Consider the following 23,990-nt stretch of genomic DNA (forward strand, 5'->3'; position numbering starts at 1 on the left):
ATAAAATGCATGGCTTGCCCAGTGTCCAAAACCATTTGGAATTCCTGTCTTAAATTAAAGGTGTTATAATTCAATTTTGAGAACACCACCACAAAACCTGTCTTACACACAACTAACAGTTAAGCAGGAAAATTATTTACGCTCTTTAAAAAACAGTATCGTGCAGCAGACAGAGGCAATAACCTACCCTACATCTTCTATTAGGCTTTTAAGAGCTGGTAATTGGCCTGCAACTCTCAAAGGGTGAACTTCATTTTCTCTGCTGAAGTATTTACATTAACAATAATGCACGTCATTTCTATCCATGTAAACACTTGAAAACATTTTAAACCTTTCCTTTAAATCTTTCCTGTTAGTGAACTCCACCTGAATCACTTGAGAAATTACACTCTACAGTATATGATATGCTGTACTAAGAAGGAAGAAAAAGCGTTCCCTTCTGTTCTGAATTTTGTTGTTTGCCAATGTAATTTTGAGAAACAGACACATCAGCATAGAGTCAAAATCGCTGGCTTTCTTAAATGCTACTTACAAAGCAAAATTTAAACCACAAAAGATATGTGCTGAAGAGCTGACACACAGAACCTACATTCAGAATTTTCAAGGAAACAGGCTTTAATATCACAACAGCCAGGCAGCTCTGCCTTACCTATAAACACACAGACATCTATTTATAACTCCTGGGAGAAGACAAGATAGGCTTTTCAGAAGCCACATTACATCGTTCTGTGAAAACCATTCAAACAGCATAACCAGTTTGCCCATTCCCACTCGTGAGCACATGACAAAATCCATTAAATGACAGGGCACACATTCGTTACCTCTCTGTCAATTTAACAGACTTCTAAACTCAGAATCAATTTAGGCTTCTATAAAAGAAGTGAATGATAGATTTGCATGCTAAAAAGGAACAATAGTAGATGAGCTCAATCTGTACCTGTATCACCACAAGGACTAAATGAACAGTCACTCCTGAAAAAACAATAGATGCTGCTTTCAGCTGTGGACACAGGACCCAACGTGGGAGCTCAGCCACAACCCCCACCCTGCTCTGAAGCCGCCTTCCACGATCCCAGCCCTTGCAGGAAGCAGTGCTGCTCTGTCGTCACTCCACTTTGAACTCCCCTTCTGCCTCTCACCCTCACACTGGGGCCCGAGCACAGCAGCACGACTTGGAGGCAGCTTCCAGGGCCCTCCCTGCGCGCAGACAGGTAAACTGGTGGAGAATGGGAAGAAAGGAAGCCGCAAAGAAGAGATTAGTGTTGTGGGACGTGTTCAGGTGGCACCTGAAAGCTGAAGCCACGCACTGGAATGGCACTTCCCCAATCCTCCGCCCCTCTGAGGATTTGACGCAGCAGCCCAGTGCTATTTGGAGCAGGCAGAAACCAAGACACACAGCCCTCGTTGCAGAAGAAACAAGTGAAATAATGAGAAGCAGCGTGACGGAAATAGAAAAGGGGAAGGCAAGGTTAAATATCTGGGAGAAGTTATAGCCCAGGCTTGGCCCTGGCTTTGTAAGGCCAGGTGTCCCTCAGGGGTCCGTCCTGGGACTGGGACTGTTTCATGTCTTTATCAACGACACAATCAGTGGGACTGAGTGTGTCCTCAGCAAGTTTGAAGCTGACACCAAGATGAGTGGTGTGGTTGATACACCAGAAGGAAGGGATGCCATCCAAAGGGACCTGGACAGGCTGCAGAAGCAGGCCCACGTGAACATGATGAGGTTGAACATGGCCATGACAGGCGGTGCACCTGGGCTGGGCTGCAACACCAGAGGGGTGGGCAACAGGGGAGGGAGGGGACTGTCCCCCTCTGCTCTGCCCTTGTGAGGCACCACAGGGACGCCTGGACCCAGGCCTGAGACCCCAGGTCAGGAGGGATATGAGGCTGTTGGAACAGGTCCACAGGAGGGCCACAAAGATGATCAAGAGGGTGGAGCACCTCTACTATGGAGAAAGGCTGAGAGAGCTGGGGCAGGTCAGCCTACAGAAGGGTCCAGAGAAATCTCATTGCAGCTCTTTTATACTTAAAGGGGACTTATAAAAAAGATGGAGAGCAACTTTTTGCTCAGGCAGATAACGATAGGACAAGGAGGAATGGTTTTAAACAAAAGACGGGAAATTTAGATTAGAGGTGAGGAGGAAATCACTCAGAGGGTGGTGAGGCACTGGCACAGGCTGCCCAGAGAAGCTGTGGATGCCCCAGTCCCTGGAAGTGCTCAAGGCCAGGTTGGATGAGGCCCTGGACAACCTGACGTAGTGGGTGACAACTCCCACTTGTCAGGAAAAGAAGCCATTTCTAATTTACAAAGTTAATAATGGCAAAGGAAAAAAAGAAAAGCCATCTCCCAATCTTCTCTACTGTTACATGTATGCTAATTGCAGGTAATTTTAAAAACTATTTTTATTATAAAGAAATGCAATGAAATAATAAAATTGTTATTTAAATTTTATGTGAAGTGTCTTTAAGGAAGATGACTGGCACATTCACAACCAAGTCTTATAGTGATGATTTGTAGCTTTGTCTACGTTGGCTCAGTCTGAGGTAACACGTCTGATTTTCCAGTACTGCGTAACAGGTGACAGCGTCCCATCGGAATTTTGACTGGGACCTGTCAAAAAAGGGTCTGGGGAGACCAGAAAACTTGCTAGATCATGGTTCTTCCTGACTTCTCTTCTACCACAGATTGGGGTTGTCACCTATTTCACTCTGGGTCTGGCGGGACTGTGGAATTACCACAGCCCATACACTACCCATGAATGTGACTGCCTTAGCTCGTATTTCTCATTTTTCAAATACATTCATTCCATTTCGGCATTTCCTGTTGCTACACATCGTTCTTACTATAAATGGAAAACAGATCCAGGTTTAAACAATAAGCTATTCTAATACTTAAAAAAAAAAAAAAAAATGAGAGAGAATGAAAACAATATTTCTAAATTAAACTTTGATTTCACAGCTGCATGACGTTTAATAGCAGTAAAGGAAATATAAATCAACAAGTTAATCTGTTATTCCTGAACCATTTCTTCTTCAGGGCTTCCCCAAAATGCTATGTAACAAAGGAAAAATTAAAATAATAAAACCCTACTAGTTGTATTTGAACCTTGGAACATAAAATTACTACTTTGCCATGACTTAAAAAAGAAAGAATTAAAAGTATTACACATCATGTGTGATAGAAGCTTGCACAGTTGCTAGGAGGTCAAAGCCACTTGCCTTGGGGTTTCTGCAGAGGATGCATTTTGGCCAGTGGAGCTTTGGTCTTGGGCTTCCTTCCAGTTTGATGGATACATTGCGCTGGGCTGATATGCTGCAGCTCCCCACATGCTTCCAATGCCGGATTTGAGTCAATGTGACATTTGATTTGAAAAGGAGAACAAGGGCAACCTGAAAGGAAAAATAAAGGCAATGTTTACTTCCTTTTATTAATCCTAGCAAAAAATTTAGCTACTTCTAGAAGCATATCATTCATATTACATCCTGAGGGAAGGAGGGTAGAAAAGGAGCAAGGTACTCACTCAGAAGTTATTACAAGAAATATATCCAGTCTTAATAGTCATGTCATGCTGACTGGTAAATCAGCATGCGTTTTAGAATGTAATTAATGACTTATTTCTTTACCACTGACACACAAAATAAAGGAATAAATACACAAGATAAAAGCCATTTCAAAAGGATTCCTCCAAACAGAGATATATATATGCCCCAGCATACAACATCACGTTGTTTGGTAAAACAAACAAAACCAAAACAAACAAAAAACACCACCTAAGTTATGGTAAATATGTCCCGTGGGAGGACAGACTGGTACATGCTCCATTCCTTCAGAGATTTAATCATCCAAGCTGCATTTTACTGCTATTTATTATTCCTTATTACATAAAATATTAACATTCCCTCTAAAGGCTCCAATCTAAAAGATCCCACTGAGATATGATCCAGTGGGAAAATAGAGAAATGCATAATTAATATGTTTGTTTGTCTTTTAATTTAGCATTCTTGATTCATTCCTGTGTGTACTGTGGAAAACCGATATATTCACTTTCACATAGTTTTTTTTGACTTGGGGTTGTTTGGTTTTATTTTATTTTATTTTTTAATTTTTTTTGGACATGTGGCAAGTCTACAGCTACATGAAATCCTCTAACCAGCTTTACTAGCGTGTCATAAGAAGGCATATAAAGGTTTGAAAAAGAGTGTGATTTAGGACTGCTGCATATGAACACGAGTATATATGCTACTGGCTTTCAGAAAGTCCTAAAAATGGAAGACGTATCAAATCTAGAAACATGAATGATAATCCACAAAATAATTGCAAAAAAAGCTTGACAAACATTCTTTCCACATCCCTGTTTTCAAGTGGACTAGCTGAAATGCCCAGAGCCTTCCTGGAGAGAGGTGAGCTGCACCACGTCAGGAGGATGCCCTCAGTGTAAGAACAAACCGTAGCCTTCCTGTGATGTGCTGAGGAACACGGCATTAGCTTCACAAATGCAACCTACTCGTAGCTAGATTTATATTAGGATCAAAAAAATGAAATGACAAGCACCTCCATCCACAGCAGCTAAATTATCCTGGGTTTACGCTAATGGTATTAAATCTGGATGTGACCTTTTGGGTAACGACTTTGAAATCTGAGCCTCACAGACTGCTTGGGAAGATTAGCTGATGCAGAAACTTTCACAGCAGTACACGTTAAAAAAAAAAAAAAAAAAAAAAAAAGGCATAAAATAGTAATTTTGCTGACAAAAATAGATTCAGATGGCACAAAACTATTTCCTGACCTCCGCCACCCAAATATACAACCCTAAATTCCTCAGAATGGCTGCCAGTTGTTGCTGTTGAAGCTTCATTAACATTTCTACCATGAAATCTGCTTTTAAGCAGATCTGAGACCAGCTATTAAAACATACCTCTGTCTGAAACCAGGAATTTATAAGCACCGGGTTTTATTCAAACAGAATTTTGCTTATCAGGAAAGTGCAGTGAAAGTAGAGTAGATTATTAGAGCATATTAATAGATTATTGCAAACAAATCAGCACGGCAGGAGCTTATGCAGATGCCTCTGGTCTGGATGCTGAGAGCCCCGTAACAGTGACGGCAGTGCCACGACGTGGCAGCTTTTAAGAGAAAGGGCAGAAACGTCTTCCCTATTAACAGCAGCTCAGCACTGCAAGAAATTAAAAAAACATGCGCAAGAAAAATGCTATAATTTAAAAAAAATTAAAAGGGCAGCACACAGGAGAGGGAATAGTTTCAGCGTGTATTGACTGGTGGCTATGACTGGATGGCAATCCAGCAATCTGCTATTTTGCACACCTGCATTTTGCTCCAAGAATTACTTGCAGCAAAACCTGGAGTTGGGTAACAACCCAAGTCTTGGGGACAAGCCTTGGCACCCACAGCAGCTTGCCCCAGGCCGCCTCTATCCATGCCTGGCTGTTTGAGTTCGTAAGCACAGCACTGGCCTCATCCCTAGGGAGTGAGGCAGCTCCAGCTCTGGCCTGAAGGACTTTGGGTTCCTGTCCGACCACTGCCACAGAAGGGAACCGTCTTCATTGGTGGCATTTTTTTTAAAGTTTCAAAAGAAACTAAAAAAAACCTTCTTTTCTGGTTCCTACTGAGATTCATCATTGTGGTAGCACAACAACACGACACCTTTCTTTCTTACAGAAATCAGGGCTACTGACTACTTGCTCCCTTTCAAGTGCAGGACTCCAGCAGACCCTATTTCGTGTCTACACTGACATCTGTTGCAACCTATTTTGGTTACTGAGAAGTGCCTTGACCCTTATTTTATAAATCCAGGTACAAGTTTTTCTCTCCTACCACACAAACCACTCAAGCACTCCTGGCACAAGATCCCCTGCAGTAAGAACTCACACAGCGGCAGATGCTTTCGTCTTGCCTGAAACGAGCTCCAAACTCGGCTCCAGCTGCTCCAGGACTTGTGCTCAGAAGCATCCACAGAGCAAATAATTAGCAAAGCCTGATCCTACTTCCTGTTAAAAAAGACCCATGAAGGAAAAAAAAAAAGAAAATCTACTGTCTTCGAAAAATCCAGTATTGTATATCATCTTGTATGTTGCATCTACACATTACTAATGAAAATAACACTGCTGGCCACCTCCTGCCTTAGCCGTGTGTGTGCTGACGGTACCTCTGAAGAGCAAGTGGGCACAAAGCAGACAAAAAAACTGATAAGCAGTTGGAAAGCTGAGAAACCTGGAAAGCCGCAAGTGCCCTGAACACGAAACATAGTGCTGAGCCTAAATCAAAAAAAGTATGCATGGGTGAAACCACAGAAATGGGTTTCATTCTTTTTTCTTTAATTTAAGCCAAGTTGGTTCCCTCTGTTCATCTCTGACGTGGCCCCTAAGGGCTGCTTTTTGCACACCAGACAAAAATCCACTTTCCTTACATATTTTTTCAAGCACTATAAAACGATCTGTGAAAACAAGATTTACTGGGTTGTTTCCCGTGGAGTTCTCTGAAAGCACAGCCCACGGGCTGCTGGGGTGCTCCTAGGGATGAAAGGGACAGCAGCCCGACGCAGGAGCAATGCGGGTAGCCCCCGGCTGTGTGGCTGTCTGCCGCCAGACGCTCCAGTGGGGGGAGAGGGCGAAGAGACCCCTTGCTTGTCCTGCTGTCCCCAAAACGCTGCCGATGGCAAACCACCACTCCCCCAGTGTCCAGCTGCCCCCTGCCACGAGATGCCCGGGGACCTGTGACAGCCCCAAGCGCAGGGCGCAAGAAACCTGACCGTGCGCTTCCAAACAACCCAAATTTGGCCCCAAAGCCTCAGCCATGCTGTGCCCAGTCCTGGCGTCTCTAACGTGTTTGTGTGCAAGTACTTGGTGGCTTATTTGTAATTTTACTTGCATGAACAACGCTGCTGACAATTTCCCACTTCAAAACCAATCCAAGCAGAAAATGACACAGGCTGTGCTTCCCAGAGATAACGCCTTGATTCTCAAGAAAAAAATAATAATTGACAGCGTATTTTAATTCTCCTTCTCCAAAAAAAGTTTTGTAGGATGAAAAGATACTCCTGGGTGAAAATGATCGGTTTCCTGGAGTGCTGTGACGCCAGCAGCAAGAGCCAGGAAGGGCAGGGCAGCGGCTGCTTGCAGCTCCTGCAGCGGGCAGGGCAGCGGGCAGGGGGCTGGCACCACGCGTCCCAGCGTGCTGCTGCTGCTCGGGGGCTTCTCGCCCAGTCCTCGTGCCGCCCCGGAGAGCTCGGTGGCGTCCAGCTGAAAGCAGGGGAGCTGCGACCTCAGCCAGCAGCCCCCAGCTCTCCCAGGCGAGGCACGGGGAAGGAGCAAGTGTTAGAAGGGATGTCAGGCGCTGGACTTATGGAGGAAGGCTCTGCAGACTGAACACACCAGAAAGGCACTGATAACCAACACCCTACTTTAAAAGTTCGCCTTCACTGAGAATTAATACCATGGGGGGGGGGGGGGTCCAGACATCCAGAAAGACAAATGTGCCTTGGTTCCAGACTCCAATGCCATTCTGTAAAACAAAGCCTGCTCCAGCCCCTGCCGTGCCCACAGCACCCAAGCACAGTGACCAGAGCTGCTCCTGGGCACACCCCGAGGCAAACCAAACCCTGCTGCTGCCACAGCCCGGCGGTGGGCCCAGCTTAGGCAGTGGGCACAGCTCCCTGGGAAGGGCTGGCAGGAAGGCAGAGCTGCTCTGGGGGTCCCAGAGGGGACCCTGCAGTGCCCTGGCTGCCCCACAGCCCCAGCCATTGCTCCCGAAGCACCTCCCTGACAGGTCGACGGAAGAGAAAATGGTCTTGGCAGTGACTGCAAGGGCTTCCTGGGGCTGCTGTGGTCATCCACTGAGATCGCCCACTGAGATCCGACTGAAAACTGACTGCAGGAAAAAACACGAAGACAAAGCAGAACAAATGTGATGGCAACAGGGGGCTCTGCAGCTAACGGGGGTCTGGACAACTGTGTGCCCAGCACCGAGCAGATTTAATAACAGTAATAATAATGATAAATAATAATAATGGTAATGATAACACAACAGCTCTCAGTTGTTAACCTTGAGAGTTATTTTGAAAACTGCTCTCCTTATCTAGGCGTCTTACTCTTGGCCCTTCCCAAAGCCTGGCTACAAACCAAGCCCAGGGGATGTACCTCTAACCTCCTCTAGCAGTTGTCATTGTTCCCAGTTCAAGCATCTCTGTTTTCAACTGAGCCACCCACTCGGGCATTCCCTGGCGCTGTCTCCAACAGTGAACCTCTCTCTCTCTCTCTTTCTTTGTCCCTTCCTCCTTCAGCAAAAGCCTTTCAAGGAGAAGAGGCTGGTGTTGTTCTTAAGGCAGAAACCCACCGCTAGGAAGCAAAGTGCTTCAAGGGCAGAGCTAATGCGTGCCTCTGAATGAGAAAACCCCGCTAAGAGGAACTCTGCCACAAATTAAAAGGTGCTGATTATGCCTTCCCTGTGTCAGCAGGAACCTGTCGAGTGGGCTAACACTTTGTCCTTTGTGCCCAGGCAGCGTTACAGACACAGCTGTGTAAGGACTTGCTCAAAGCACTCGCCGCACTGTATGGAAACCCAGCCTTTTGAGCCTTCGGTACAACACACTGTAAAGAAACTGGTCCTGCAAACCAAAAAAAAAAAAGACGTCCTCTCTAGCAAGGGCAGAGCACTACCCTGCCTCTTACAGCCAGTTCCAAAATGCCCAACACCGTCCCCAAAGTGCTCCCAGCCCCAAAGCCTGCCCCTACGAAGCTTTTCCTCCTCTCTCCAACTTCATGCGGTGCCCTGCCCCAGACCAGCTCCTGCTGAGCCTTTCCCCACGCTGCCATCCGGCATGCCCTTCCTTTCCCTGGTGCTAAACTCCAGCATCCTCCTCAAACCCACCCAAAGCCCCCTCTCTCTCCCCCTGCCCAGGACCCATGCACCAGGCCAGCAGAGCCTCGCAGTGCCGAAGCACGGCTGGCAGCCACGCCGCAGGGCCACGTGTGCCCTTCTGGCAAGCTCGGTGACTCCATCACGGCTATTTCTTTTGCCACCTATTCGTCTGGCATGCCAGAAAGTAAAAAGAGTGACAGCAAAGCTCTCACTGAAAGCTTGCAGAAACAGAAACAAACAAGACGACACCGTGTTTGAAAGCAGGCAAGAATTTGGCATGGATTGCAGTTTTCTATCAAGATAGAGACAGATCACTTACTTGTATTTGAGCAGAGACACCCACATTCTTCTTACTTGCTCAGCCTATGGGACAACCAAAAAAAGGGAGAAGGGTTCCTTCTGCAGCTCTCATTTCACGGCTTCCCATGCCATGCTCACAGGAACTGGCTTCCCCATCCCACGGCCTCCGACCACTGTGGTGAGGTGACTCAAAGCACACAGACGTGGCAGGCGCGGGCCGAGGAGCTTTACTGGGCACGAGTTAAAGGAGATTGCGGCCAGCCTGCAGGAACGGGCTCCTTGGTTTTAGGTTTCATACGTGTCTGAAACACAACACGCAGGATGCAGATGTCGTGGAATCCTCAATCTTTCTAAGTAGAAAACAAGACAAAGCCACGTCTCCTTCAAAGGCTTTCTGTTTAGGTACAGTTCAGTACCAAGGCAAGCGTGGCTGAGCGCAGTAACATGCCACGGAAACCCAGAAATCCCGGTTCTCAGCCCTGAAACTCTGAGGCGGCTTCTCTGCTTGGATGGCACGGCGGCACTGCCCCAGGAGCACTCACACATAACTTCCCCAGAAGGGTTGAATGAGGTGTCTGAAGAGCTTTCTGACCACAAAGGCATTACATCTGCTGGGAAACTGCCCGCAGAAATGACAGGGAATGTAAGGCAGCAGGGACAGAGATGGTTCAAAGACTTTCCCAAGTCCTGAAAATTTTCAGCCCTCTCTCTCCCCCTTTCTGTGGTCCCAGCTCCTCCAGCAGAGCCCTATCTTGGGAAATGATACGCTGTGTCCTTATGGGGGAAGCACGGAGTTTGTAAACCACACCAAATTGTTCAGTGTCTGAGGAGGGCTGTGAGAAATCTGGTAGATTCGGTTCAACTTACAACCACACAGCAATATAGCCAGAAGAAAGTCGATCTTCTCCCAGAAGGAACAAACCAGCTAAAATAAACAAATTTGTGCATATAAAGCACAGGAAGGACCAATAATCCCCAGACCTGTATTGCCACAGCATTTCTGCTCTGGGATTTGGCAGACTTCTCTTGCTCTGACAACTTTTAAATGCCTTAGGTGAGGACAGTTCCTTGAGCAGACATTTCTGTAGCATCCTGAGGGTCACAACTGAACATCACTGTCACACGTCACAAATTTACACGGAGATTTCCCACCTTCAACATAATCAGATTGTTTTAAAGCAAATTACTGCATGCTAACCCAAATAATTCAAGGCTGTGCTTCACTGGCACTGGCATGCAGTTTATGCTCCTTGCCTTTCATCATCTGAATCCAAATAGACATTTCTGAGGAATCAGTTTTTAGCTCTGACTTTTTGTTGTTCTCTAAAGCACTTCCAAAGGCCAACTGTTGTAGGAGTATCAGTCCTAAAACTAACTCACCAATAAGAGCTACAGTACATGCTCATCCTGAAGATCCACAAATGCAGGTAGGTATGAAATTCATTGAAATTGATGGTACTTGTCTGGCCACTGAGTATTTTATTATTCTCTTCAGGAAAGGATAAGATTTCAGTGTTGATTTCTAACCTTTTCCAGTGCTTCTCTGTTTCTACAAGCTCATTTCAGTACCGTCACCCTATCTCTCATTACAGTGCTGTTTTTATTTCCAACAGTGAATCCAGGTGCCCGTGCAATGCCACTTTGAGACCTCTTCCTCGGGGACATTTCACACCTGATGACACAGCCAGGGATTCCTCCACAACTGCTTTAAAGAAACCACCAGAATTAGCTTTTCAACAGACTTTATCACTCATCACATCAAAATACTTCTCATCCCACTCTCCCCTGGCCTGACAGGGCACTACAGCACCGCGCTCATTTTGCTTTCTGTACGTAAGTTAAGAAAACCTCACTGCCCAGACCCAAATTTGACCAGCAAGAACGAGCACTCACGGTGAGTGCAGCACAGCTGGGCACAGCGTCTCCTCCCACAGACACCTATCAGGTACTGACTATAGACATGATTCTCACAGGTAAGTGTTTGCTCTGCTTTTATATTTACATTTCATAAATTATATTTCTATACGTCAGGAGAAAATTTTCAAATGACAGAAATAAGGAGCTGCATATATAATTCTTTATTACGGCACTTCTCCAGGTAGGGGCGTACAACAAATCCCTGCTGCTATCTTCACTCTCACTATGTGACAAGGAAAAGAAGAGGCAGAAGCACAAGCATATCTCAGACATACAGCTGCTGGGAAGTCCTTACACACAGCCCCACAGTGGGGAAAGGAAAAGAGGAGACAACAGAACCCACCAGGCACTCATTGATAGTTTGGGGCTTTTTCTGTCGCTCTGAATACAACTGGCCGTCATCCCGTCTGCAGCCAGCTCAACGCCAGGGCTCTTCAAGGACTGTCTGGGTATTTCACATGCACACCACAGCAGAAGGACAATATCTGCCGGGGTGTAACAGAATCGAGTCGACTCACAGCAGACAGAAACTTTAAACTACTTTCCAGGACAAATAAGCTGAATCTATCATTAACCACGTGGAAGGCCGTTTTTCACTAGCAGAAAAGCAGTAGTTTTATAGCGGCTGCCAAGCCAACCCTCCCCGAAGAGGAGACCAAGGGAGAAAACCAGCAGGGAAAAGGGAGCAGGACTGGTTCCTGACACCGGCGATTAAAAAAGGCTGCAGGAATGGAAGTAGTGACCAGAGAAACCATGCTGAGAACAGCCATAAACAGAACAAAAATATGCTTGCTTAAAAGGAAAATAAGAAAGAAACCAAAGCAAGGCACCACAGAGTACATTCCCCTGTCAGAACTAACAATAGGCATGATAAAACCCAAACACAAAAATATTTTCTTTTCCTGTATGAAACAGGATGCGGTATCGCAGTTTGCAGTTGCTTACCTTGGTCTTCTGAAGTTACCAGCAACACGAAAACCACGTTGCTGTCCTTTTAATCCCAGCCCCGTCCCGTTGCATAAGTGGGGGCAGCGAGGAAGCTGCAGGACCCTGCCCGGTGCCGACCTCCCCTCCTGCAGGGGCCCAGCCAAACCTCCCCGCAGGACGGCACCGGCCTCAGCCTCCAGCCCCGCAGCTCCTAACCACGCAGCGGCGTTATCCAAGCACTGCCCATGGGCAACAAACTCCAAATGCAATCAGATCTCGGCTAGCACACTGCTGGGTGAATTGAACTTGGATGCTGCTGGAGTTCAGGTGGAGGCTGGTGGGTTCTTTGGTTTGTGTGGGGGGCTTTTCTAGGCAGTCGTGTTCTCTGGTGTGGCTTATTTCAAGTACCTTAGCTTCTAGCTCTGATTTCTGTTCCTGCATCTGTAACCCTGCCACCTGGGCTATTACAACCATAGCACACCGAATGACCTGACTGATGCAACAGGAAAATGGGTGCTTCTCAGCCTTAGCTAAGCAGTGACCATTAAGCTCTTTGCCACTCTTTTGGGACAAATGTGTCCTCAGATAATTCTTTACAATTTTACTTACATTGTATGCCTCCAGGGAGTATCACTCACCCTTGCTTTTGTCTCCATAGCTGGTGACAAAGGAGGCTGCCCGTAACTTCTGCAGTGTGACAGCATTTCCACCGCATTTCAGAATCTGTACGCATCTTACCAGGTCTGATTTCCAACTTTTGGCCATGCAATTTTAAAGTTAAATTCCTGTAAGGAATACAGGAAACAGCTTTTCCATTTTAAAAATGTTTAATTTCTAACACAAGTGTTGGAGACTACTCAGTCATTTCTCAAGCCTGGCCACAGTTTTGCAAAATCTACACTCAGGCATATAGAAAGTAACATGGCAGGATAAATCTCCACGGCTGGAAGGCAGTATTATGAACTTCTTGTGATTTATCAAAGCAAAAAGGAAAGGCTAATACAAACTCTCTCTTCTCAAGGAAGTGTTTGCCTGACTTTTCCCTCTGAATGGCTTAATTGAATTACTCTAGGCCAAAAGGATAGGCACAGTAACTTTCTGTGACACCAACATCAAAGGAAAAAGAAGAAAAAAACCTGACTCTTCCATCTAGTGAAGCAAGTAGGTTAACTGATGTAAAGTTTGCAGCATAAAGAGTGACAAAGGCAAGGAGAGGCAACCCGGGGCAGATGTCAGCTAGAGTGACACTGCATGGGACAAAAGCCCTACCAGGGACAGCAAACGCCGGGGACTTCAGGCAGGCAGCAGGGATGGCAAGCAACATCCCTCCACAACACAGAAGGAGGCAAGAAGTGAAGAGCAGCCAGGCTCATCTCTTCAGTGCGCACAAGTCTTGTTTTTCTCTCCTGAACCATGACACAAGGTGTGTAAATTCAGTACTAGATTTCAGACTTAATTCCTGTAGCAGGTGAGGTCCAGATGGCCCAGTTCAGCTCAAGGCATTGCAGGGGCCCACTTCAGACGGGGAAGGGACAACTGGATTTTTGTTCATGTATTTCATTGCAAGTATAATGAAACACATAAGTCATTAATTCATAACGCCTCATTCCACTTCTTCTCTTCTGCAAGAAGATGGAAGATAATGCTCTCCTCTCCCCAGTTTATTCCCAATCCCATACTACAATACTATTCCCTCACACCACCACCGCGATCTGCAGCAGCATTTCAGCTTACCTTTCCCTGCCCCTTCCTCTTTCACAGTCCCAAACACACTTCTCATCCCACCTTTTTCTGGCTGTTAGCTCATTCTAGCTCCAGTCTCCAGCGTTAGCCTGGCTGTTTTTTATACAGCCCTGGGATGGTTGCCCTGGGACCCCCAGTCCCTCGGAGGTACTGCCCCACACACCACTGCCTTTGGCTCCCGTCCGCAGCGCCAGGTGTTGGCTGGAAGGTCACCAAGGGTGAAGCACAGGACGTAGCTGCAATTCCAAGTTCATTTTCACCACGGATTTCCTAAGCTAAAGCTACCGTTTCATCATTCTGCCCATCTCCGAGCCCGCACTGATCCCAGGTGCCTAGAGCACGGCCCCTCTCCTGGCAGGAGGTGCTGACCCCTGACAGAGGAAGGCGGGCAGAGCAACCCAGCGCTCCCGAGACCTTACCAGATGAACACAGAGCATGCTTCTCCTTGACAGCTAACAGGTTTTTCGTTATGATGAAAGGGTCCTGATTTACAATTACACTGATCATGCAAATCAAAGAGCAGATTTCAAGTTAATAACACTCCCAGGACTTCACACCTGTCCTGCCTGAACACAGGAGCCGCAACGCCAGAGCAATCCATCACTGTACAAATCTGAAGAGATTTTACACAGGTTAGACACAAACAAATTATCCCAGCCAAAGCATTTCGGTTTGTTCCTCTCAGATTACCTGCATCTGTGTGATTTACTGTCTCGGGGATTCTCTTCCTAGAACAAAGAGAAAGATGGCAGATCTGCAGCTCCCAGCACTATTTATACAGTGGGAAGGAAAAACAGAGGGAGAAGTGTTACACTGCCCACCCTCCAGTGATTTACAAGACTAATACAGAAGCTCAAGAACAGCCAGACACTACTCACTACCATCAAGACTCCAGCCTTCTTTTAACACTGTGCCACCGAAAAGGGCTTCACGTATTTCTTCAGAGACTATAATCTTACTACATTTTTTACTAATGACAAAAGCACCATGCAGGACTCTTTCACATGCTCTGCTGATGTGCTTGTGAATCTTTTTAATGGCACACACTACAATGAGCAAACTCTCATTTAGCCAATAAGGAGAGTAAAAATTATCCTTTGCTTAAGATTTAATGACAGTGTAATGCATCTCCAACAGTGTCCCAATTAACTGGCTTTTTTTTTTTTAATCCTGAAATGTTTTATTGGTTTTAGTAAACCAACAATTATCTTCTGCTCATTCAGAAGCCTATTTAGGTACTAAATAAAAGTTGGTAAAACAGAGCTCAGGTTTTTGCTAGAGAACTATGCTTTACCAGGCAGGGCTAGCTCTTCTCCATTAGCATAAGGTGTGGCCACTTTGTGCTAAAGAATTTAAGAAATGTCAGCCTCATTACTGAAAAGCGTAAAGAGCATTCTTAAACTGATATGCTATTTTGGTAGCAGATCTGCTCACTGCAAAATACAGAACAATTTCACAGTAATGTATGTCCAGTAGTTCATGAGAGTCATTAAAGGAGAACATTTTTCAGCTCTTACTGCTGCTTGGTAACTCTATTTGAAATATACTACCTTTACAGAAAACGACAGGGTCATGGAGTCTTTGAGGTACCTCAAACAAAGTCATCATACTTGGCTGCTACACATTTGGCAGCTAAAACACTTAGGTAGCCTTAGGTAGGATTGAGTACTAAATAAGAGCATTGCCCTCACAGGTACTACTGGAGCAAATGTATCTGAGCCAGACTTTACCTAACCCTTAAGAAGCAGTGCAGCCACCACTGTGGAAGCCTCGGAGAGGTCCAGCCACCGGGGTCTGGGATGTCACCTTTTGGAGACTCTGGGCAGCCCTCAATGGTGACCAAAGGTCCAGGCTCCACTGCCTCGATTTCTCAGCCAGTGGGATCAGCAAACCCCTAGCCATGTCTGCAAATGCTGCAGCTCCCTCCCCTGTTTGCGGGAAGACAACTCTTGCACAGAAGACCTGTTGGTTGTGTGAACATTTTGTTCATTAGTATCTCATAAGAAATGTTTCATTGTGGCTGCTTTAGGCCTCCATGGGGACTTTAACCAGAATAAACATACTGATACACTGATCCATCAGCTGGCAAGCCCCCAGGAGCAGAGGTGTCTTTTCTTCTGGGCTCGCCACAGGCTGGCCTGCCCCCACTGCTGAACTGCTTGCTCATTTTGTACAGCAGAGCCTGATTTTTCTCAGTTCCTACCCAACGACACATGACTTAAGATAAACAACGTTAGGCGCGCCTATCTCACCTCAGGTACACTGAGAAACCCTCAATGTACACATGGAAGCAAAGTGGTTGATAAGGCACTGCTTCCCGCAACAAGGCTCATCCCAAACCCCCACTGAACTGACGCAGCGGCACTCCTGCAGCAAATACAAGAGATTAGAGAAAGCAGCCCTTACCACCACCACGCAGCCTCAGGCTCTGCACTCTGCTTCCACCAGAGGCCAGCCCCGCAGATACAGACTACTCCGAAGGCACGTTGCACCAGGCACTCCTGATGTCAACCTCAACACTGCTCCCCTTTCCAAGGAGGTACGCAAGCGGATCCTGCACTTTCCAAATGGAGCAACTGAGCGTAAAGTGTTACTTTGCTTGCACTTGCATCTTCTTGGCCTAAATAAGTGCTTTTTTACACCATGACCTACTGTCTCTAAGGATTCGAGCACAAGCAGGATTAAGAACCCAGAGAGGTTAAAGGTGTTCCACCAAAACAAGGCAGGGATAAATAAATTGGAAGAGAGTGAAAGCCACTGAACTGGCTCCAGTATTTTGGATCCCAGAGCAGACAGGATAGTATAAAGCACCCTTTATATTTATCTCACCCTGGCAAGCACCAAAGAAAGTTAACACCAACTCAAAGGCCTGTAACATGGACTACAGAAAAAAGCTACAGTAAAAAGATCTATTGTTGTTTTTCCCAACAAAACTCTAGTTAATTTACTGTATCTGTAGCAACCATTTCATTTCTCCTGTTATTTATAACCACATTTTCATCAAATCCATAGCTACAAGCCATAAGGACATGCTGTAAATCACAAACACTAAAATCATTGTGACTTACTGCTAAATCTTTGTTCTAAAGAAAAAGCACATCATAAATGATCTCAAATTGGATTACAGCTGTGCTAGTAATGATTTTAAAGAAATATACATGTATATACATGTTGCAATTTCAGAATCAGAGCATTACCACAAATGTGTATTCAAATTAATACCACAGAAACAATTTACATTTTCTCTTGCTTACTGCTAGTCTTCAATGCTGAAATAAACTAAGAAAGAGTCTGGTCTATCATTACAAGAAATGTAACTGGCAACTAGCATTTTCATATATAAGCGTATAGATGTTAAGGATAATTATAAACTATGTTAGTTGCTCAGGATATGTCTAAACAGTTGTGTTTAAAATTATATTGCATAAAGTAGCATTTATTGTATGGCAGTCATTGTTTCAATAATTAGTGGTTTTCATGAAATTTCTGCCTCATTATTCCATATTGTCCTTTTATTGATGGAGAACACTCAATGTGTGCAATGTATGCTTGCTGGCAAAGCTGCATTATTAAGGAGAGAGGATGCCTGGAAACAATGGACTGACTTGAGAATAAAATTGATTACAGAAACTCAGAAGCTGTTAAGAAAAATACAGAGTTTTTTGTTGTTGTTGTTGTTGTTGTTTGTTTTTTTCAAATTTTCTTCTACTATGAAAAAAGATTATTGCAAGTTTAGTTCAGGTAATGAATGACTTGCAATGAGTTTATAATTCTGATCTCTTATATTCCTCAACAGTCAAAGTATGATTTATTTATATCGTCACAGTTGTATCAATTCCTTAGGAGGGGTTATGGGTAAATGTCTTTTGTTGCTGTTGTGTTGTTTCTTAATCAGCTGTATTATCTTCTATAGGCTCCGGTTAGCCTAAACTGCTGCAAATATCACATCACAAGGAAAAACACCTTTGAATGAGCCACGTTTTAGAACCATAATTTCACACCTAAGGTGAACAAACAAGCCAGCATCAAGCAATAGACAGTAACATATACTGTACCCCTTCAAATGCCATACCTCTCCAAATTCCACACCTTCTGCTTCCTTAGAGGCACACTGCTCAGCATCAGCAAGACCTCAAAATCCCTTCACAGAACAGCAGTAATAATAAAAAAGAGGAAACAGCCCACAGGGAACTGCAATGACGCCCGATGATGGCCTGGCATTTGCTCCAGCGCAGCCTGCTCCCCCAGCCCCAGAAGCAGAGGAGGCCGGCCTGCGGCACGGCTGCTCACCCAGCACTGCCCAGTGCCACCAGAGGTCTGTGTGGAAAAAAAAAAAAAAACACATGAAAAACACGTTTCTTGTCACCAAAGCTTGTAAATAAACTGGGGCCAACTAGAGAAGCCCAGAGATCAGGCTTCACCCCCCGTCTCCAAATCCAGCCTCCATAAACTCACGCCCACTGCACTGCCGACGTCCTTCCACCTCCTGTGCTAGGCAGGGACAGTTCTCTCTGCAGAAAGCCAAGAAGGAAGGGGACAGCCACCAAGAAGAGTCCCACGGGTTAAATGGACATGGTTGGCTCTCCTGTCAGAGCTCCCTTACCCGAGCTGCCCGCAGTCCCGCAGCCACGGCAGACCTCATGGTGACGAACCACCAGTTCCACACTCGTTCAGCTGAAGCCATGCTCCAGGATGGAAAAGCTCTGGGAGGGTACTGGTATGGGCTGGGACAGAGGAAAGACCATCACCACCAAGCAAAATAATTGGTTTGAGGTGGTTTTTAATTTAAGAGCTCATTTGCACTAATGATCATGAAGAGCTTGAACCACCTATCCTGCATTTTGTTCATTGAAGGACGCATGGTCACTGACAAAGCAACTGGAAAAAAATAGAGACAAACGGAAAAAATCCCAGTTAATGTCTCTGATTTTCCAGTCACAGATGAGAGGGGATTTATGCCCATCCTCTAAACCACAGTGCTTCAGAAAGAAAACAAAGAGGACATCCAGGGCTCTGCCATATTCTTCAGGTCAGTGTGATCTGCGGAAGGCTCCTTACCAAGGGTCACTGAGGGCGATTTCCCAACTGACTGTTCAGAGATGCTGTAGCCATATTTTCTCCTCACCACAAACAGCCACCTGTGGCTCTCCTGATGCACAAAAGGGCACGGTGACTTTGCTTTTCTCCTAACTTACAGGCTCTTCTTCCCTACAGCGCAGGTCTGACAAACACAAAGGGCTTTCCTTCCTCCCCTCTCCTCTAACACCAGGGTTTTGCTTGTTTTCCAGGACAGAGCCTGAAGGCCCACCCTGACCCCACGGCATCAGCCTACACCACGAGCCAGCCCTGAGGCAGCTGCAGCCCCGCACTGCTCCTCACCCAGACAGCTGCTTCTGGGATCATCTCCTGATGTGGGCCCCAACCATCACGGCCTGCAGCTTCGGGACAGAGCTCTCCGTGGCAGTGCACAAATCCCAGGACAAATTCACTCTCTGGAGTTAACCCTTTTGGGCATCTCCGCCTCCAGGTATAAAACGGGAAAAGTAATACGGCTTCACCCAAGGTAAGCATTATGGAAATAAACACAACAGGCTTATCTTAAGAGAATGGCACGGAGCACAAGATCTACAATAGAGAAAAACTAAATTCATCTACCGTCTCCTGGAACAAGGATACGGATTGGAAAAGGAAAAGAGAAGTGTGACTGACTTAGGTGTGACACACACACACTGTTAGCGAACAGTTATATTCTCTACCCTAACAAGTGGTAATTAGTAGATTTCAATACGTGCTTTGGTAAACTTAGAATTCTTTAAATATCTAAAACCACTAAATAATATCAGAATTTTAGCATGCGTAGTACACACATGTACTTCTCAAAGTAAGTGACCCAGCCCCAGAGGTTCCCCAGGTACTTCAGTTCAGTGCCTTCATTTGGCGACAGAACTGCAGCGGCCAGAATCACAGAATCATTAAGGTTGGAAAGACCTCCAAGATCGTCTCGTTAGGTTACAGTTAAAACAAGAAATTCATTCTAACTGTGAAAACTACATAAAGGTGTGTTGTTTTGTGGTTTTTTTTGTTTGTTTGTTTTTTGTTTTAATATCAACTTTTCAATTCCATTTATCACATTCTAAAGTGCATTATAAGCTTGGGCTTCTCCTTCTTTAAGGATTACATACTTTTTATTTCATAACATTTCAGAATTACAAATATAAAAGCTATAGGCATAACACTAAGTTAGCTTCTGTGAATACAGAACTTAAATTGGAATTATATTTAAGGGCATAAAATCCCAATTAATTCAGTGATATGTTGGAGACAAATTATAACATTGAATTAAAATTACTGGGTTTTGGCTTTTGGAAAAAAATATAATTTTTAAACATTTAAAAAAAAAATCACCTGAAAGGCCAATTGCAGGACTCATAAACATCTGCATATGAAGTAACAAGGCTGCCAAATCAAGTAGCTTTGGTGTTCAAAGAGGATGCAAAGGAGTCGATTAATCCCCACCATCTGGCCTTCAAGGACAGGGAACAGTGGGGGCAGGAGCTCTGCTCTCCCCAGGGAGGCATCCTGCCTCGCGAGACCATCACCATTATCAGTTACACCACACCACAGGCGTTCCAGGACATTTCACAGATGGGTAAAAGGCTAGAAGCCCTGCCCTTGGGAATGAAAACCTACTAGGACAGGGAAAAGCCATACAAGAAGGACTGTCATAAGCCTTTTTCAGCATGCCCCAACACACTGCACACACATTGCAACCCAACCCCGTGGCCCATTTGCAGCAGTAAGCGCAGAGGCATGGTGAGGACACTTGTTCCTACCTTGGCTGACTCATTGTGCAATACTTAAAGAGCTTGTGCTGTGCTGGGAAGCGAGAAATGGATCCACACACAAGGACTTGACCCCGCAGTCCTCCTTGTGATCAGCAGTCAGCAGTGACAACAGGGAGAATGTGGAGCAAAGGGGTCGAGAAATTTATTCTAGCTTGGACTGAAGATCCATTTCTGTCCCCACTGTGACTGATTTTTCTCCCCTTTTTTGAGGGAGGAAGGAGACCACAGGGTTGGGAGCTCTGGAATAAGCAGACGATGCTTTGGAAACACTCAGTCCCGGTGTTAAGCAGTAATGGCTACAAGCTTTAACAGGATATCAGACTCAGAGGACTGTGAAGGAAGGTCAGCCTGTGACTAGCAGAATGGCAAAGTAGGTAAGAACCTATCTAATCTTAACCGATGACCTTTATTTTCCTTTGCAAGATGACTGTAAAAATTGAGTATTTCAATTTGCACTTCACACCATTTTACAGAGATGCAGGCAGTCACCCCAACGTGGTACCACCTACTGAGCAGTAAATGTTTTTTCTTCCATTCCATTTTCATTAGGTCCAAACCCATATCCTATCTAAATTTGCATCATACGATGGGTATTACCAATAAGAGCTCCAGAAGTCAGCAAGCGACAGGAAGAAACACAGGCAAAGATTTGCCACCAAGAAAAGCAACCAGCTTCCTCCCCCCTCGGATGCTGACTCCAAGCAGGACAGAGCACCAGCAAAACTTGGATTCATTCGAAAATTCACTCAGAGTATGGGTGCCTTCGTCACTGCAGCTTAACATATCACTGCCTCCTCGGAAAGCCTACCATCGCTGCCTGGGTGATCACAGAGAACAGGCAACCTCAAACTGACACGTTTTTATCTCAAAATTGGGGCAGGCTAGCAGCTCACCCGTTCACCACTGTGAAACTACAGAGAGGTGGTAACATACAGAGGCAGCATTAATCTATTTTCTCACTTGACTCCGAGGTTAAAATTGGAAAGAAAATTCATTCCTAGAGATTTCTGAAATGTTCTGTTTTCTAATAAAGATTAAACGTTTCTTCTATGAACTGAGCAGAGGCAAGTCTCACTAAGCAGAAGTAAAACTCTCTTATAAACAGCACTCATCCACAACCAAAAGACCTTGCGTATATCACATAACCATTTGCATCAATTTCTTAGATGAACAAACTTTCAAGGTTATTCTTATGTTAGGAAATATGCCTCAAACAAGAATGAGTTCATTATCTACACATGAGCGTAACATACCATTCATAAGGTCACAAATCTATTTTATATGGGCATTCACCTCCTTCCTCACAAGCTTTCTACAGCAGAATAAATTTGTGAGCTGGATCATTACTGTAGCTATCATTACTGTAGCTTAAATGTACATACATCCATACACATATGCACACATCCTCATTCCCCTCAGTCTGACTCCCAAACTTCTTCCAACATGCAGTTCACTTCAACACAGCTCTCAGGACTGGATCCCCACCTTGCAAACATTTATTGTATAGCATAAAACCACAAATCTGGAAATCTATGAAACTATGGAAAAGGACTGCCAAAGTTTGAATTAGCTTGCCTTTGTTTGTTTATTTTTACAGAGCACATAATGAATTTTTCTTTTGTCTTTTAACGCAGAGATAGAAATAGGTTAGTATTCACTATTGATAATTATCTCAAAAAGCTAAGCTTGTGTTTCTGCACAAGGCTTTCAGAGCCACACAGACAAATCACAGCAGCTAGCATCAGTGCCATTTCACAATGCCATATTTTGCAGAAGCTATTTATTCTTTGCTTTGTCCTTAACAATGCTTTAAACCAATTGCTGATTTGTCTGGATAATTAACATCCCAAATCCAATTCTTCACAGATGAATTGGAGCGAGTTTGAGTACCAGAGAATGCAGCTATTCATCAGCAGACAGTCCTCACTGGATGGACAATGGCTTAAATTTTACTGCACATTGAAGATGATGCAATTACCAAGCTTGAAAGCAATGTAATCTATACCACCAAAGAAAGTATTCATAGTGGAATGATCAGAGGAGGATAAACAAGAAAGCAATATTTTATCATTGCAAGAAACAAATACTGACTTGCAAAACCCAATTGCCTACATTGTGCATCACTGTGTTGAGGAACAGTAAGTAGTGAGGTAGAAAACTCAATATGAATGAAGCTCAATTGTCCAGGGATCAATGAAAACATGAAATCTGCTACCCTTAGGTTGCCATTGTTAGCCCATTCACTCATTCAATCTAATTTTTACTATTATTACAACTAAACCTGTGGCAAAGTTATGTTTAATTCAACTCTGCAAAAGATGCATCTGAACTTTTCCTCCATGATGACTTCCCTAGTCAAAATTTGGCCCAGAAGCTCTGCAGATCTGGCAGGGTAGAACTCATTTTGGGCTAACATTCTGCAATTTGCAGACAGCTGCCCTGTAATAACTTCTGGCTGCAATAGCACCTATTGCCCGCTGAGCACCCTGCGCCCTGACACACAGCCAAAGACCACACTTACCTTTCAGATCCCGAACATCATCCCAACCACAGTGTGCATTCCTGCCATTCCCTTTAAGTACTCCCAAATGGTGAGCAAGTCCAGAGTTTAACTGGTTTAACTGATAAGAGTCCAGCAAGCATGGACTGGAAAGTTAATCTCTAGCCAATCACACCCAGAGCACAATGCACAAACATCTTTCCAAGAAAATAATCTTCTGTGTCCATGGAACTTCTTTTTGTCCATGGAACTGTGAATTTTGATGCATAAACACTGCACAAGTTACACAAGGATGAAAACATTACCTGCTTTAAATGTAGGTTTTCACCATGAACAATACCATGGAGACAACAGGATGTAGTAAAAAAATAAAAAAAAAAAGAAAAAAAAGTTGCAGTGAATGAAATTGAGGTCAATGATAAAAGCACATTATACAATTTCCCTCTGTTTATTCCATTTGACAACTCAGCCAACAGGTAAATAAATGCCAGCCACCACTGTTTTCAGCAGAAAAAATCATCTGCAAAAAGCTCCCAACACACAGAGCTTCATTTTTTATTTTTTTTTAATGCTTTTCCTCTGACATTTTTTTTCCTTTAAAGTCAATAGACATCTTTCTCCCCACCTGACCGCATTTTTACCCAAACCACACAGTGTATGACATTGCCTTCTGACACCACAGACTTCACCCCTTCTCTCTGGGCATGGTTCAAACTGTCAGCAGACACACACAGTCTGAGACTTGCATGTCCCTCTAGATCTAAATAAGTGGCTTAGAGATAAGTCCATTTCACGTTAATTTAATAAACACATTCCCATACTATTTGAGAGAACTCTTTAGTTCATTCCTAACTGTAGAGGGATAAAGGATGAGGATTTACCC

The 23,990-nt window shown here is 44.7% G+C and overlaps 1 protein-coding gene across 2 annotated transcripts in view; it reads right to left on the reverse strand.

Moving 5' to 3' along the window:
- FGD3 (FYVE, RhoGEF and PH domain containing 3) overlaps positions 1 to 23,990 on the reverse strand; it is a 109,997-nt gene that overhangs the window by 49,537 nt on the left and 36,470 nt on the right. For both annotated transcript variants that reach the window (XM_082768213.1, XM_082768214.1), the window contains exon 2: positions 3,220 to 3,390. In XM_082768213.1, the coding sequence (XP_082624339.1) occupies positions 3,220 to 3,390 (171 nt within the window). The remainder of the gene's footprint in view (positions 1 to 3,219; positions 3,391 to 23,990) is intronic.

Source organism: Aythya marila (genome assembly GCF_965140915.1).
Source record: "Aythya marila genome assembly, chromosome: 10".
NCBI classification, from domain to species: Eukaryota; Metazoa; Chordata; class Aves; order Anseriformes; family Anatidae; genus Aythya; species Aythya marila.